This window comes from Hemibagrus wyckioides, linkage group LG10 (genome assembly GCF_019097595.1).
Source record: "Hemibagrus wyckioides isolate EC202008001 linkage group LG10, SWU_Hwy_1.0, whole genome shotgun sequence".
Lineage (NCBI taxonomy): Eukaryota > Metazoa > Chordata > Actinopteri > Siluriformes > Bagridae > Hemibagrus > Hemibagrus wyckioides.
In genome coordinates, this window is record NC_080719.1 from 12,627,739 (window position 1) to 12,643,021 (window position 15,283).

At 38.8% G+C, this 15,283-nt stretch overlaps 1 protein-coding gene across 5 annotated transcripts; it reads right to left on the reverse strand.

Moving 5' to 3' along the window:
• Positions 1 to 7: 7 nt before the first annotated feature.
• ifi44g (interferon induced protein 44g) lies at positions 8 to 14,149 on the reverse strand. Of its 5 annotated transcripts, none has more exons than XM_058401702.1 (12): positions 13,964 to 14,149; positions 13,728 to 13,825; positions 13,250 to 13,309; positions 12,772 to 12,831; positions 12,294 to 12,353; positions 10,783 to 10,842; positions 10,543 to 10,591; positions 10,256 to 10,454; positions 9,352 to 9,513; positions 2,566 to 2,737; positions 875 to 975; positions 8 to 795 (listed from the first exon to the last, which is right to left on the reverse strand). In XM_058401702.1, exons 2-12 carry the CDS (start codon positions 13,810 to 13,812, stop codon positions 610 to 612), a joined length of 1,194 nt encoding a protein of 397 aa, XP_058257685.1. In that variant the 5' UTR covers positions 13,813 to 13,825; positions 13,964 to 14,149; the 3' UTR covers positions 8 to 609. The 5 variants fall into 5 exon arrangements, with proteins under 5 accessions (XP_058257685.1, XP_058257684.1, XP_058257688.1 ...); XM_058401701.1 differs by having other exon boundaries at positions 9 to 795; positions 13,728 to 13,829; positions 13,964 to 14,144; XM_058401704.1 differs by lacking the exon at positions 13,250 to 13,309 and having other exon boundaries at positions 10 to 795; positions 13,728 to 13,829; positions 13,964 to 14,143.
• Between the last annotated feature and the right edge of the window lie 1,134 nt (positions 14,150 to 15,283).

Consider the following 15,283-nt stretch of genomic DNA (forward strand, 5'->3'; position numbering starts at 1 on the left):
TTCTATTTTTATTTTGTATTATATAAAGTTCTAGAGTTTTAAAGAAAGACAGAAAACTTTAATTCAGACTTCTCCACTCTAAAAAGACATGTAACATTTTAGAAAAAAATAAAATATTGTGCATAGCAATTCTACTAGATTCTTAGTTGGTGCTGTAATTAGATATCCCAGTTTTAAAGCATATTGTTACAACTTTTCCAGTTTCAGCTAAAAATAACAATTGAAAAATGAATTACAATGTAAATCCTAGAATCAGTCCAGATCACTATGACAAGGTTAAACAGTTATATAAATAAAAGCAGTTCAACATAATTTTGAAAAATTACATTCAATTATTTGTTGGTTTGTGTTTCTGTCAGTCTATGTTTCTCAATTTCCAGGTTTCCAGCTGGGGTTCATCCTGTAAGCACTGTATGAGGCACGGATACACCTTGGTTGGCACTTTTACTACTGTCTCACACACACTGTCTCACAAACACACACACACACACTCATTCCTAACATTCCTCAAATCTAACATTAGCTATTAATTAACTAGATAGCATTAGCTGCTCTGAAAAAAAGAAAAGATAACTGAGAATTAGAAAAGTGCAGTGTATTATTGCATTTCTAGTTGGTAGCTTTATAATCCACAACATTGTCCTGGAAGTACAGATCAGTGTACTGAAGGATGTGGTCAACAGCATTGAGCAGTAAGATATCCATGTTGTCATTGAGCTCCAGCTGGGAGGAGTAGTTTCTCACAGGTACGATGTAGGAAGTTGCCATTCCAAGAAGTGCTCCAGCCTTCCCTATCTGCACATTACACCACAGAGCAGGGACACTGTAACATACAATGAAATACACACACACACACAGACTATTGTGCACATACCAGCTGCTGAACCTGGCGGCTCCTGTACACCTGGCTGACGTCTTGAGATGTGATTGTGCACACTTCATCTATGTGAGTCAGCAGTGCCACCTGGTGCACACCTACAATACAGATAGAGTTTATTTTTACAGTTTGTACTCAATTCACAAAAATTCACATTTTTGTAAATATTTTATTATATCTTTTCATGTGACAACACTGAAGAAATGACACTCTGCTACAATGTAAAGTAGTGAGTGTACAGTCTATATAACAGTGTAAATTTGCTGTCCCCTCAAAATAACTCCACACACAGCCATTAATGTCTAAACCATTGGCAACAAAAGTGAGTACACCCCTAAGTGGAAATGTCCAAATTGGGCCCAATTAGCCATACTGCAGGGCAGTATTCCAACATGATAACGACCCCAAACACACCTCCAAGACGACCACTGCCTTGCTAAAGAAGGTAAAGGTGGGTAAAGGTGATGGACTTGCCAACCATGTCTCCAGACCTAAACCCTAAGGTGGGGGATCTGTGGGGCATCCTCAAACGGAAGGTGGGGGAGCGCAAGGTCTCTAACATCCACCAGCTCTGTGATGTCATCATGGAGGAGTGAAAGAGGACTCCAGTGGCAACCTGTGAAGCTCTGGTGAACTCCATGCCCAAGAGGGTTAAGGCAGTGCTGGAAAAATAATGGTGGCCACACAAAATACTGACACTTTGGGCCCAATTTGGACATTTCCACTTAGGGGTGTACTCACTTTTGTTGCCAACGGTTTAGACATTAATGGCTGTGTGTTGAGTTATTTTGAGGGGACAGCAAATTTACACTGTTATACAGACTGTACACTCACTACTTTACATTGTAGCACAGTGTCATTTCTTCAGTGTTGTCACATGAACATTTAAAATTTATTAGTGTATGTTATAACACTTGGGGGCATTGTGTTAGAGGTAAATGTTCAGCAGCAGTGTGGTGTCATGAAGTGGAGTTACAATAACCACCCTAAGGTTGATTAATTTTCTAAAACTGCTTGTCCCAAAATGTTATATTTTTCTTATACCAAAACAATTTTGCCTGTGCTAGCTATTGATATGTTTTGTTGGTTTTTTTTGTTTTTTTAAAAGAAGATTACATTATCAACTATTATTTCCTGTTCCTGTCATTGAATGTGTGCAACACTTGTTTCTGTTCCCATTTAAGTTACAGCAGCTATAAACAGTTGTTCTGTCAGCTCTCTTATTTCATTTTCAAGTTACTAAGACAAAAAACACATCTTGTCATGTTGCTTAGAACAAGGAACATAAGCCCCTGTGTCCTGAAGATGTCAGAAAAGCTTTACCTTACTCTTAACCTGTTTACTTACATTTTTCCCCAATTCTTACAAAGTGCTAAAACTGGAGACTCCTTGCATAATTACAACATCTCCTAAACATCCATCCATCTCCATTCAGAAAACATCACAATATCAACTGCTACACACATTTTTTTTAATCCACCTATGTGGAGTGTCTGCCATACAAGCCACTGTGGATGATATACATACCATATAAGAATGTAACTATTCATCAGTGCTGTGGTATAAAGTGAATGCATTTATTTACACACTAATATTTGGATTATTACTACATGTGTGCCTATCTGAGATTCATGAAAAACATTTCAGTGCTGTCATATGTTTGCAGATGTAGATGATAAAAGCCTTACCCAGGCTGCTGATGTTTTGTCTGAGCTGCTGGAATGTGGTGCTCAGTCCTTTGGTGTAGGTGTTGATTTTTGTTGCATCCACCACAAACACCACACAGTGAATCTTGTCTTTGAGGTTCGGTTTCTTTATGAAACCCATGGAATCAGATCTGACCGGATCTTCTGCACTGAACTGTGAGGAAAGAAAAGACTAGAAACACTAGCACTAGAAGTACTTTTTGTTTATTAAAGAGGAATACTAAATATGCAAGAGAAAATAAGACAGGTCTCTTAAAACAAACAACTAAGTTGTTTCCTATTTAGAAAATTAAAAAAAAAAATACAAATACAAATATAATACAAAATAAAAAACTTAATTACTTCAAAAGAAGGTAAAAATAGTACAACTTAAAATAATAATAATAATAATAATAATAATAATAATAATAATAATAATAATAATACCTAAACATTGGATTTATGTTGTGCAACTTAATTTTGATGTTTCAGTCTAACTACAAGCTCAAGCAGGACATAAGCCTTTACTGTCTTCCTGGAAGACTTTGTGGCTTTTCTACGAGGCAAAAATTAGTGGACAGGAAAGGAACTTGGAACAAAAACCATATACATAAAATTTCTTATCACATTTTTCTGTAACAGGAAATTAGAGTTATTTGGAGAATAAACCCTCTGAAATGTCTCTCTACATACTGGTGTGTGTGTGTGTGTGTGTGAGAGAGAGTGAGGCTATCAAAATGAATGACGCTTCGGCTTTTACAAAACAGAGCTAAATTCGGGACATCATAACTAGCCACCATCCTGATTTACGGTCTTAAATTGTCACTACATGTAGCCACAATCCACAGACATTCATAACGGCCTTAATTCTTAATTTCAACTAGCAATCATATTGATTTAAGCTAAGTGCGAAGCTTGTGTCAACTCCGTGGACTTAAAGCAGGGACTGTGTGTGAATGAGATACCAACACGGTGAAGTTAGTTTGATATTCGGACATTAGACAGACATTATCCCAAAATATGTCTTCACTGATTTTTATTTGTCGACGGTCCCTAAAATACAGTTTCCTAATGTTCTGTCCGAATATCAAACTAACTTCACCGCGGTTGAGATGTTGAAGTATGGATCTTGTAGTGTTGTGGTACACCAGTTCAGTCTTACAGTAATCACACTGTACAGAGTTTTCTGTCTGTTTTAGTTTGAAATGATCCCAAACTTTCTCCCGTTTTCTTTGGCCTGAATCTTCTCTGTGTGTAGTTACAGTAAATGGACTAAACGAAGCTTCGAGGCAACTAATTTGCCTCGATGATTTTTAGTAGGGATGCACGATATTTATAGGTCAGATAAATTATCGGCCGGTATGGGTGAAAATGACGTCTTTTTTATTGCTCCGATAAATAAATTAAATCGGATAACTAGATCCGATAAAGTACGCTTGCTGGTAAATCAATCAATCCATCAGTCTGATTTATCCGAGATTCATCCACTTTCCGAGTGCACGTGACTGCAGCTTTACACTGTGTCGCGGTCATTAGGTCATCATCTGTGAACATGTCTTCGGCGGTCTGGAAGATTTTCTCGGTGGCAGCGATGACAATGCCATTGCTATTTGCAACGCATGTTCAGCAAAGATTCCGAGATGAGGTAAAAGGCGTCAATTTTTAACACAACAAATCTTATATCTCACTTGAAGGGTCATCGCGGTGAAGCTGTATTAAAAGAATATGAAGCAGCCGCGGCAGCAGCAGCTACTAGCGCTAGGCCTAAAACACGGAGCATGTGACTTAAGGTGTATATACCGTCCTCATCCTCATGCACTAAAAAGGTTGAATAGATGCATTTCTTTGTTATGCATGAAATACTCGAATATAAATTTGTTGTTAATGAGTTTTTCATTGCAGATAAACCATAGTTATGTCATAGTTCTGTTAAACCCTTTCTGTTCTTATTGTCTTATTGTAGTGCCTTACTTATTGTAGTGTATATATATATATATATATATATATATATATATATATATATATATATATATATATATATATATATATATATATATATATATATTTTATTATATCTTTTCATGTGACAACACTGAAGAAATGACACTGTGCTACAATGTAAAGTAGTGAGTGTACAGTCTGTATAACAGTGTAAATTTGCTGTCCCCTCAAAATAACTCAACACACAGCCATTAATGTCTAAACTGCTGGCAACAAAAGTGAGTGGAAATGTCCAAATTGGGCCCAAAGTGTCAATATTTTGTGTGGCCACCATTATTTTCCAGCACTGCCTTAACTCTCTTGGGCATGGAGTTCACCAGAGCTTCACAGGTTGCCACTGGAGCCCCCTTCCACTCCTTCATGATGACATCACAGAGCTGGTGGATGTTAAAGACCTTGCACTCCCCCACCTTCTGTTTGAGGATGCCCCACAGATGCTCAATAGGGTTTAGGTCTGGAGACATGCTTGGCCAGACCATCACCAAGGCAGTGGTCATCTTGGAGGTGTGTTTGGGGTCGTTATCATGTTGGAATACTGCCCTGCGGCCCAGTCTCCGAAGGGAGGGGATCATGCTCTGCTTCAGTATGTCACAGTACATGTTGGCATTCATGGTTCCCTCAATGAACTGTAGCTCCCCAGTGCCGGCAGCACTCATGCAGGCCCAGACCATGACACTCCCACCACCATGCTTGACTGTAGGCAAGACACACTTGTCTTTGTACTCTTCACCTGGTTGCCGCCACACACGCTTGACACCATCTGAACCAAATAAGTTTATCTTGGTCTCATCGGACCACAGGACATGGTTCCAGTAATCCATGTCCTTAGTCTGCTTGTCTTCAGCAAACTGTATGCAGGCTTTCTTGTGCATCATCTTTAGTTGAGACTTCCTTTTGGGATGACAGCCATGCAGACCAATTTGATGCAGTGTGCGGCATATGGTCTGAGCACCGACAGGCTAACCCCCCACCCCTTCAACCTCTGCAGCAATGCTGGCAGCACTCATACGTCTATTTCCCAAAGACAACCTCTGGATATGACGCCTAGCACGTGCACTCAACTTCTTTGGTGGACCATGGCGAGGCCTGTTCTGAGTGGAACCTGTCCTGTAAAACCGCTGTATGGTCTTGCCCACTGTGCTGCAGCTCAGTTTCAGGGTCTTGGCAATCTTCTTATAGCCTAGGCCATCTTTATGTAGAGCAACAATTCTTTTTTTCAGATCCTCAGAGAGTTCTTTGCCATGAGGTGCCATGTCGAACTTCCAGTGACCACTATGAGAGAGTGTGAGAGCGATAACAACAAATTTAACACACTTGCTCCCCATTCACACCTGAGACCTTATAACACTAACAAGTCACATTACACTGGGGAGGGTAAATGGCTAATTGGGCCCAATTTGGACATTTCCACTTAGGGGTGTACTCACTTTTGTTGCCAACGGTTTAGACATTAATGGCTGTGTTGAGTTATTTTGAGGGGACAGCAAATTTACACTGTTATACAGACTGTACACTCACTACTTTACATTGTAGCACAGTGTCATTTCCTCAGTGTTGTCAAATGAAAAGATATAATAAAATATTTACAAAAATGTGAGGGGTGTACTCACTTTTGTGAGATATATACACACATACATACACTACCGGTCAAAAGTTTTAGAACACCCCAATTTTTCCATTTTTTTATTGAAAATTATTCAGTTTAATGTCTCATTGCACTCTGAAATGAAAGCATAGTACAAATAAGCAATTGGAGTTAAAAAAGAAATCATGGAATCAATTTATAGACCAAAATGCATTCTAAACTTTTGACTCATCAAAGTAGCCACTTTTGGCAGATATAACAGCTGAACACACTCGTGCCATTCTTTCTACAACAGAAATCAAATATTCTTTAGAAAGTTCTTCCTAAATCTGTTGCAGAAGGTATTGCATGGCGCTGCAGAATGCTGTGGTAGCCGTTTTGGTTCAGGGTGCCTCTCACTTTGTACAAGTTACCGACCCTGGATCCAGCAAAACAGCCCCAAACCACCACACTTCCTCGTCCATGATTGACAGTTGATGCCACACACTGTGGAACCATCCTTTCGCCTACTTGAAGGCGTACAAAGATCCTGCGTGATGAACCGAAGATTTCAAATTTTGATTCATCAGTCCATAATACCTTCTTCCAGTCTTCAGTAGTCCAATGGCGGTGTTTCATGGCCCAGGCAAGCCTCTTTGTCTTATTCTGACATCTTAGCAATGGCTTTCTTGCTGCAACTCATCCTGTCAAACCTGCAGCTCGAAGTCTTCTCTTCACAGTTGAAACTGAGACTTGCTTACTACGACCACTATTAAGCTGTGCTTGAAGCTGTTGTCCTGTGAACTGCCTATCACGCAGGCTGTTAACTCTCAGAAACTTGTCCTCTGATTCAGTTGTGGCTTTGGGTTTGCCAGACTTCTTCCTGTCAGAGTTTGCCCCAGTTTCTGAGTGCCTTTTGATGGTGAAGGAAACTGTGCTCACTGACACTTGACTTTCTTTGCAATTTCTCTGTGGGAAAGACCTACATTTTTAAGTGTTATGATGGTCTGTCTCTCTTCCATTGTTAGTTGCCTTTTTCTCACAATACTGTTCAACTGATGCTCATGAGGGTATGGTACCACAGTGTGTTCCAACACTGCTTTTATGCAGACAGAGGGGGTTGTAAGTAATCTAGAAAAGTTGGAACACCTGTAGGAATTAGTAGCACCAGCTTTCAAGTCTTGATCAACCTCCATTGCTGCAGAACAGCTTTAAACTGTTAACCCATTTTGTGTTCCCTGAACAACTCTATGCGAAGGAGATGTGTTGCACTGCATGAGGCAAATGGTGGTCACACCAGATACTGACTAGTTTTCGGACTATATATATATATGACCATCTGCCTAATATCCCCCTTTTGCTGCCAAAACTGTCAGGAGTTGATGCCTTCACTGGTGCAGAATCCAGACCCAAATGCAGGGATAACATGAAAAGTGGTTATTTTATTAATAAATAACAAAAACTACAGAGACAATGAAAACACTAGGGAAAACTAGGCAGATAAGAACAAACTAACAAACACAAACAGAAAGCAGGAGGCAAAAATTAGTAGGTAAAGACAAGGACTCAACAAACACAAACACAAGGCAGCAGGGATAAATAGGAAAGGTAATCTTTGAAACGTAAGGAACAGGTGTCCTTTAAGTCCTGAAAGTTGTGAGGTGGAGCCTCCATGGATCGGACTTGTTTGTTCAGCACATCCCACAGATGCTTGATTAAATTGAGATCTGGGGAATTTGGAGGCCAAGTCACCTCAGACTTGTTGTTGTGCTCATCAAACCATTCCTGCACCATTTTCGCTTTTTGGCACTGTGCATAATCCTGCTGAAAGAGGCCACAGCCATCGGGGAATACCGTTTCCATGAAAGGGTGTACATGGTGTGCAACAATGCTTAGGTAAGTGGTACGTGTCAAAGTAACATCCACATGGATGGCAGGACCCAAGGTTTCCCAGCAGAACATTGCCCAAAGCATGACACTGCCTCCTCCAGCTTGCCATCTTCTCAATGGGTGTCCTGGTGCCATGTGTTCCCCAGGTAAGCGACGCACACATACCCGGCCATCCACAGGTAAATGTAAAAGAAAACGTGATTCATCAGACCAGGCCACCTTCTTTCATTGCCCATTGTTGGCACTTTTTGTGGTGCACAGGATCAGCATGGGCACCCTGACTGGTCTGTGGCTATTCAGCCTCATACACAACAAACTGTGATGCACTGTGTACTCTGACACCTTTCTGTCAGAACCAGCATTAACTTCTTAAGCAATTTGAGCAACAGTAGCTCGTCTGTTGGATCTTATCACATGGGCCAGCCTTCGCTCCTCACGAGCATCAATGAGCCTTGGCCACCCATGACCCTGTCTCCGGTTCACCACTGTTCCTTCCTTGGACCACTTTTAATAGATACTGACCACTGCAGACTGGGAACTCCCCACAAGAGCTGCAGTTTTGGAGATGCTCTGATCCAGTCGTCCAACCATCACAATTTGGCCCTTGTCAGACTCGCTCAAATCCTTACGCTTGTCCATTTTTCCTGCTTCCAACACATCAACTTATGTTCACTTACTGCCTAATATATCCCACCCACTAACAGGTGACATGATGAGGAGATAATCAGTGGTATTCACTTCACCTGTCACTGCTCACAATGTTATGCCTTCATTTGTTAATAAAAATTAATTTTATTTATTTATTTATTTATTAAACAGGAGTCATTGCTCCATCAGAATGCACCATACTCTCACTGCTGCAGCTGCAGCACAGTACAAAATGATCCGCAGCCTTCACTGAACCTACAAGCCACACCTACCTACAACCTATAAAAGCCACAACTCCTTAACAGGAACTAAAAAAAAAACAGTTTAATAAAACTAAAACAGACACCCAGCCTGTTTCACCTGAAATGAAACACACGGAGGCCACACCTTCTTCAGTGGAACTGACATTCAAAGGCCAGACTTCCTTTACTAGGACTGATACACACAAAAGCCACACCTTCTGTAGTAGAACTGACACACACCAAGGCAATGCTTCCTTCAGTTGGGCTGATACACACAAAGGCCAGGGCTCCTTAAATGAAACACACAGAGGCCACTCCTCCCCCAGATGCTGTTGTGTGTGGCATCTTTCTAAATTCTACATCTGTACATGTTTCATAGTATTAATAATATTTAACTTTCCTTTACCACTGTACTGTATACCATACACAGGTTTAAAATCATACCTGATGTCCCTCTATCACATGTCCTTTAATCACACACAGCGCATCATACAGGCTCAGTCCCGTCAAGTCTCCATCTCCAAGCCCCATAATATCACACAGGACCAGAGCAGTGGGACCAGAGTCTGATTTCTCTCCACTCCGTCTGATGGGGAATGACTGGAGCTGTGAGACAGGACATTTTATTGTAACATTTTATTTTCTCAATCAATAAATATGTTGAATTCTGAATTCTGATTGGTCCAATATTGATTAATTATCTACAACTGCAGCTCTGACAGTAGTGCAGATGCAAATCACAGCTTTAATTCACTCATCAATTCACTCATTCTAATGCATTATTGTTCGTGTCGCTCATTTATGCTCTTCAAGAGAAAATAGAGAGGCTGCTGAGAGAATGACTCTTTAAGTAAGAACAGGAAATAACTTTTTAGCACGTATGCCATAACATTAAATACATTTGTACAGACTATGACATTTGTAAAACTATGACATATTTGCTTTGTAATAAATTTGTAATACTTTGTAAAACTTTGTAATAAAAATAAGTTGTGCTAAAGTATATTTTATTTTATTTCATTAGTTTTGCTACTTGTTACCTCATTAATGATCTCATTAATCTGTCAGTGTTTTGAGAAATATTGTATGAATATTTACCACAATCCTTAGCCATGTCTCTCTAATTTTTAGTCTTGTCTGTCTAATATCCATCCTCATTTTCAGCCCCATTTCATCATGGATGTTTTTTTATATCCACTATCCACGTTTTTAATAACCACTTACAAAACAAAAGTCTGCTTTGTTTTTGTCAAGCTGTGTCATGACCCCCACCAGGTATATTAACAATTCTTTAATCATCTCTAATAAATGAATTTCCATGATACAATTTCTTTTTTGTCATCTTTACCCTTTTTGTGAAGCTTGCAGAAGCAGATGAGCCCACCATAGCCCGGTTAAGGACACGTCCAGAAAAAACTGACTGCACAGAGCTAATGAAACTGGATTTTCCTGCAGCAACAGGACCCAGAAGCAGGACTCTGGCCTCGGAAGCGGCCCCCCTGGCCGGTGTGTATGACTCGACCTTCTCCATCAGTTCCTCCCTGGATCTTTTAGCACAATATATAACACGACTTGTATACTCTGTGTCCATGAGTATTACACATAAGTATGTAGAAAACCTGCTGGAATACTGACTCTGAGGTCCAGTTCACTGATCTCCATGGAGTGTCAAGTAGCTGTAAAGCTGGACACAAATTTGCACAGTGAGTTAGTAATGCAACATGGAACAACTACAGGACATACTGCTATAGGAAAATAATCAACAACAGTGCAATGTGAACTATATGATTTTATAGTAATAGTAATTTATAGGGACTGTCCATAGAAAAATAGTCAATTTCAGGGTGGCAAACATGACTGTATTTTATTTCTTACCTATGCATGTGTTTGTGAAGAGCCCTTTGTTCTGCTTGTTGTCCTTCTTACTTGCTAAAGCTGCCTCATTTTTGATAAGTAACAGCATATACAAAACAGGTGAAAAGATTAACATGCCATCAAAGATTTCACACTGGGGTGGATAAAAGAACTTTAATATAAATCATAATTATATAATTAAATGGAAATATTTAGTCACAAAATGGAAAGTGTAATGCTTTTAGCTATACCGAGTAATAGCATTAAATGAAATATTAATACCACAGAGCTGTAGAGTTCTAGCTAGTGATTGGTCAGAATGTGTGGATTGTACAGGTGTACAGGTTTATATTAACGCACTCATCTATACATGTAACCGCTCATTCACAGGTAAAGTGCACACTCCATGTTAATGTTTTGAACAAAGACAAATGTGTAACCATTCATATGGTGATGTCTTCTGTCAGAAGAGTTTATTTAAAATGTATGGACGGGGTCAGGGTCAGCACATTGTACCAGGTTATCAAATTCAAGCGAGAGGAAAAAGAGAGACCACTGAGGGATTGATATTGCAAAAGCATAAGCGAGAACAGAACTAACAGGAATTAATTTAATTGCAAATGAACAAAATGTATCATTGTAATCTTTGTCAAATTGCTGTGGTTAAAGAGGAATAAAACACTGAGGAAAGTGCTGTTTTAGGAAGATAATTACCTCTGGGGTTGTAACAATAAATCTGTTTCGTCAATTTAGCTTTAAAATAATAATAATAATAATAATAATAATAATAATAATGCATGTTAAACATCTGTAATTAAATTATTTTTATAAGATGTGTGTATGCATAAATTTGGTTATGACAAGCGAGAAGTGCAAAACAATATAACAAATCCAAAAACAAAATAACAAATCAGAAAACACAATAACAATTCAGACAATTCGGAAAAGAGAGGTATAGTTTGTGAATAGAATTATTTTTGGAGGAATTCTGATTCTGATTGGAGGAGGCATCTGTCACTCAAGATATACAGGCAGTACAGCAGGCTGGGGCAGTGGAAAGTTGATTCACATTTGTATGAACGCAGTTCTGTGCTTATAACGCTCTTTACATCGTTTAATCTGGAATAGTTTGGTCTTCGAAACGTGTTCTTTAGGTGTTTTTAGAAATTGCAAACTAAACTTTAGCTCATGATACTCTATCAGTATATCCAAAATCATTTCATATGAATATCCTTCCTCAAAGTAGCCTTGAATGAATTCCATTTTCTTACAAACATAAATATATATGTTTATTTTAAAGTCATTAGAAATCATTCAAAAAAATGATTTCAAGTGAATGCAGAACTCCACACATCTCGGCCACCGTAGAATTTTAATAAAACACGGTATATAATACAAGAAAATGTTCAATATACAATTGCAGGTGCTGTTTAAGACTGGATCTGTATTATATTCTCTTTAAATGACAAATGCAAGTGAAAAAACAGTAGGCAAATTTATAAAATATAATGTACAACAAATAAAAACCTTACGTCGAACACTGGGGAGAGTCGATGGCGTCTCGGTTGCTTCTTTTGCTTGATTAAAAACAGCTGCAAAGAAATAAGAGCAAATGTGATAACTGACCACATGGTGAAATCTTTTTAGATGTACGCGTAACATTGAAGAAGACTGCATTGTAAGCCATTTGTGAGTCTACCAACTATACAAATGTATATTGTTTAGCTTGGTAGCTAAACACATTCACTCCTGTATTTGTATTTGAATAATCCACATCACCTGTTAAACAGAAAGAGAAATTCTTCTAATTTCTGGATCATCCTTTTTTCTTTATTTTTACATACTTTTTTATTTTTGTGATGACACAGTCTCGATGGTATTACCTGTGGTACCGTGCTAACCGTTTCAGTGAGACATGTACAAGTGAAAAACTTACAAAATATAATGCACAACAGATAAAAACAAGCTAAAAACCTACAAAATATAATGTACAACAAATAAAAACCTTACGTCGAACACTGGGGAGAGTCGATGGCGTCTCGGTTGCTTCTTTTGCTTGATTAAAAACAGCTGCAAAGAAATAAGAGCAAATGTGATAACTGACCACATGGTGAAATCTTTTTAGATGTACGCGTAACATTGAAGAAGACTGCATTGTAAGCCATTTGTGAGTCTACCAACTATACAAATGTATATTGTTTAGCTTGGTAGCTAAACACATTCACTCCTGTATTTGTATTTGAATAATCCACATCACCTGTTAAACAGAAAGAGAAATTCTTCTAATTTCTGGATCATCCTTTTTTCTTTATTTTTACATACTTTTTTATTTTTGTGATGACACAGTCTCGATGGTATTACCTGTGGTACCGTGCTAACCGTTTCAGTGAGACATGTACAAGTGAAAAACTTACAAAATATAATGCACAACAGATAAAAACAAGCTAAAAACCTACAAAATATAATGTACAACAAATAAAAACCTTACGTCGAACACTGGGGAGAGTCGATGGCGTCTCGGTTGCTTCTTTTGCTTGATTAAAAACAGCTGCAAAGAAATAAGAGCAAATGTGATAACTGACCACATGGTGAAATCTTTTTAGATGTACGCGTAACATTGAAGAAGACTGCATTGTAAGCCATTTGTGAGTCTACCAACTATACTAATGTATATTGTTTAGCTTGGTAGCTAAACACATTCACTCCTGTATTTGTATTTGAATAATCCACATCACCTGTTAAACAGAAAGAGAAATTCTTCTAATTTCTGGATCATCCTTTTTTCTTTATTTTTACATACTTTTTTATTTTTGTGATGACACAGTCTCGATGGTATTACCTGTGGTACCGTGCTAACCGTTTCAGTGAGACATGTACAAGTGAAAAACTTACAAAATAGAATGCACAACAGATAAAAACAAGCTAAAAACCTACAAAATATAATGTACAACAAATAAAAACCTTACATCCAAAACTGAATCTAGATGATGGCACCTCGTTTGCTTCTGCTGCTTGATTCAGTCCTCCAAATTTGATTGTAGCCTTTTCCATGATTTACACCAACCTTTCTAGAAAATGTACAAGAAAAAAACACTTAATGTTTAAACCATACAGTGAAGTAAATAAAGGCAAATCTTGGGGAATTGCTACTCCAACACTGCTGCAATGGTGAGTAAAAGTAAAGATTAGAAATGTACAATACCCTGCGAAACGTCTCAGAAAAATGTTAAAGTCCAAGCTAGAACCAAAAGTGAAGTCTCACAGGTGGAGTGAAGAAACGAAACTGAATCTCTGTGCTTGATATCCTGCACAGTGTGTCAACATTAAGCGACTTAACCACGCCCACTTTTAAGTTAGGCGCTTGTGATTGGACACCGATCCTCTGCCTTTTAACTGAAATGCAGTTTCCTGAAAGCATAAAATGGTGAAACTTCTCCATGCAAAATTCTCTCTCTCTCTCTCTCTCTCTCTCAGTTGTCAGTGAAGGGAGTGTCTGTGAGAAAAGCAAATGTATGTAGAAAAGCAAAACCGAAATCCTCCCCTAGACCTGTTCCATCCAGCAGAGGGCGCTAAATGGACTAAAGTTAGATAAAGCGTCAAGAAAAATGACTTATTCACCCAATTGAAACCATTTTATATCACAGCATTGTCAAATTATTCATATGAGAAGACGTAGATTGTTTTTCTATTATTCAGCTCAGTTTATTAACACACTCATTCTATTATGATTTCTCTAGTAACAGCTATTTCACAGGAACTGGTACAGCAGATGCGGCATATAATCTAAGCACAAAAATTCAAGTCCAAGCTAGAACCAAAAGTGAAGTCTCACAGGTGGAGTGAAGAAACGAAACTGAATCTCTGTGCTTGATATCCTGCACAGTGTGTCAACGTTAAGCGACTTAACCACGCCCACTTTTAGTTAGGCGCTTGTGATTGGACACCGATCCTCTGCCTTTTAACTGAAATGCAGTTTCCTGAAAGCATAAAATGGTGAAACTTCTCCATGCAAAATTCTCTCTCTCTCTCTCTCTCTCTCTCTCTCTCTCTCGCTCACACACACACACTCTCTCTCTCTCTCTCTCTCACACACACATACACACACACATTCTCTCTCTCTATCTATCTATCTATCTATCTATCTATCTATCTATCTATCTATCTATCTGTCTATCTCTCTCTCTCTCTCTCTCACACACACACACACTCTCTCTCTCTATCTCTCTCTCACACACACACACACACACACTCTCTCTCTCTCTCTCTCTCACACACACACACACTCTCTCTCTCTCTATCTCTCTCTCTCACACACACCACACATTCTCTCTCTCTCACACACACACACACACTCTCTCTCTCTCTATCTCTCTCTCTCACACACACACACACACATTCTCTCTCTCTCTCTCTCTCTCTCTCTCTCTATCTCTCTCACACACACACACACACTCTCTCTCTCACACACACACACACTCTCTCTCTCTCTCTCTCTCTCTCACACACACACACACACACACAC

What these genes read in the sequence shown, in the direction of transcription:
- ifi44g (XM_058401702.1), bottom strand. Translation starts at nt 13,812, where the DNA reads ATGGAAAAGGCTACAATCAAATTTGGAGGACTGAATCAAGCAGCAGAA. An exon ending in ATCTAGATTCAGTTTTGGAT is followed by an intron (nt 13,310 to 13,727) that starts GTAAGGTTTTTA and finishes ATTTCTTTGCAG; the next exon opens with CTGTTTTTAATCAAGCAAAA. An exon ending in GACTCTCCCCAGTGTTCGAC is followed by an intron (nt 12,354 to 12,771) that starts GTAAGGTTTTTA and finishes ATTTCTTTGCAG; the next exon opens with CTGTTTTTAATCAAGCAAAA.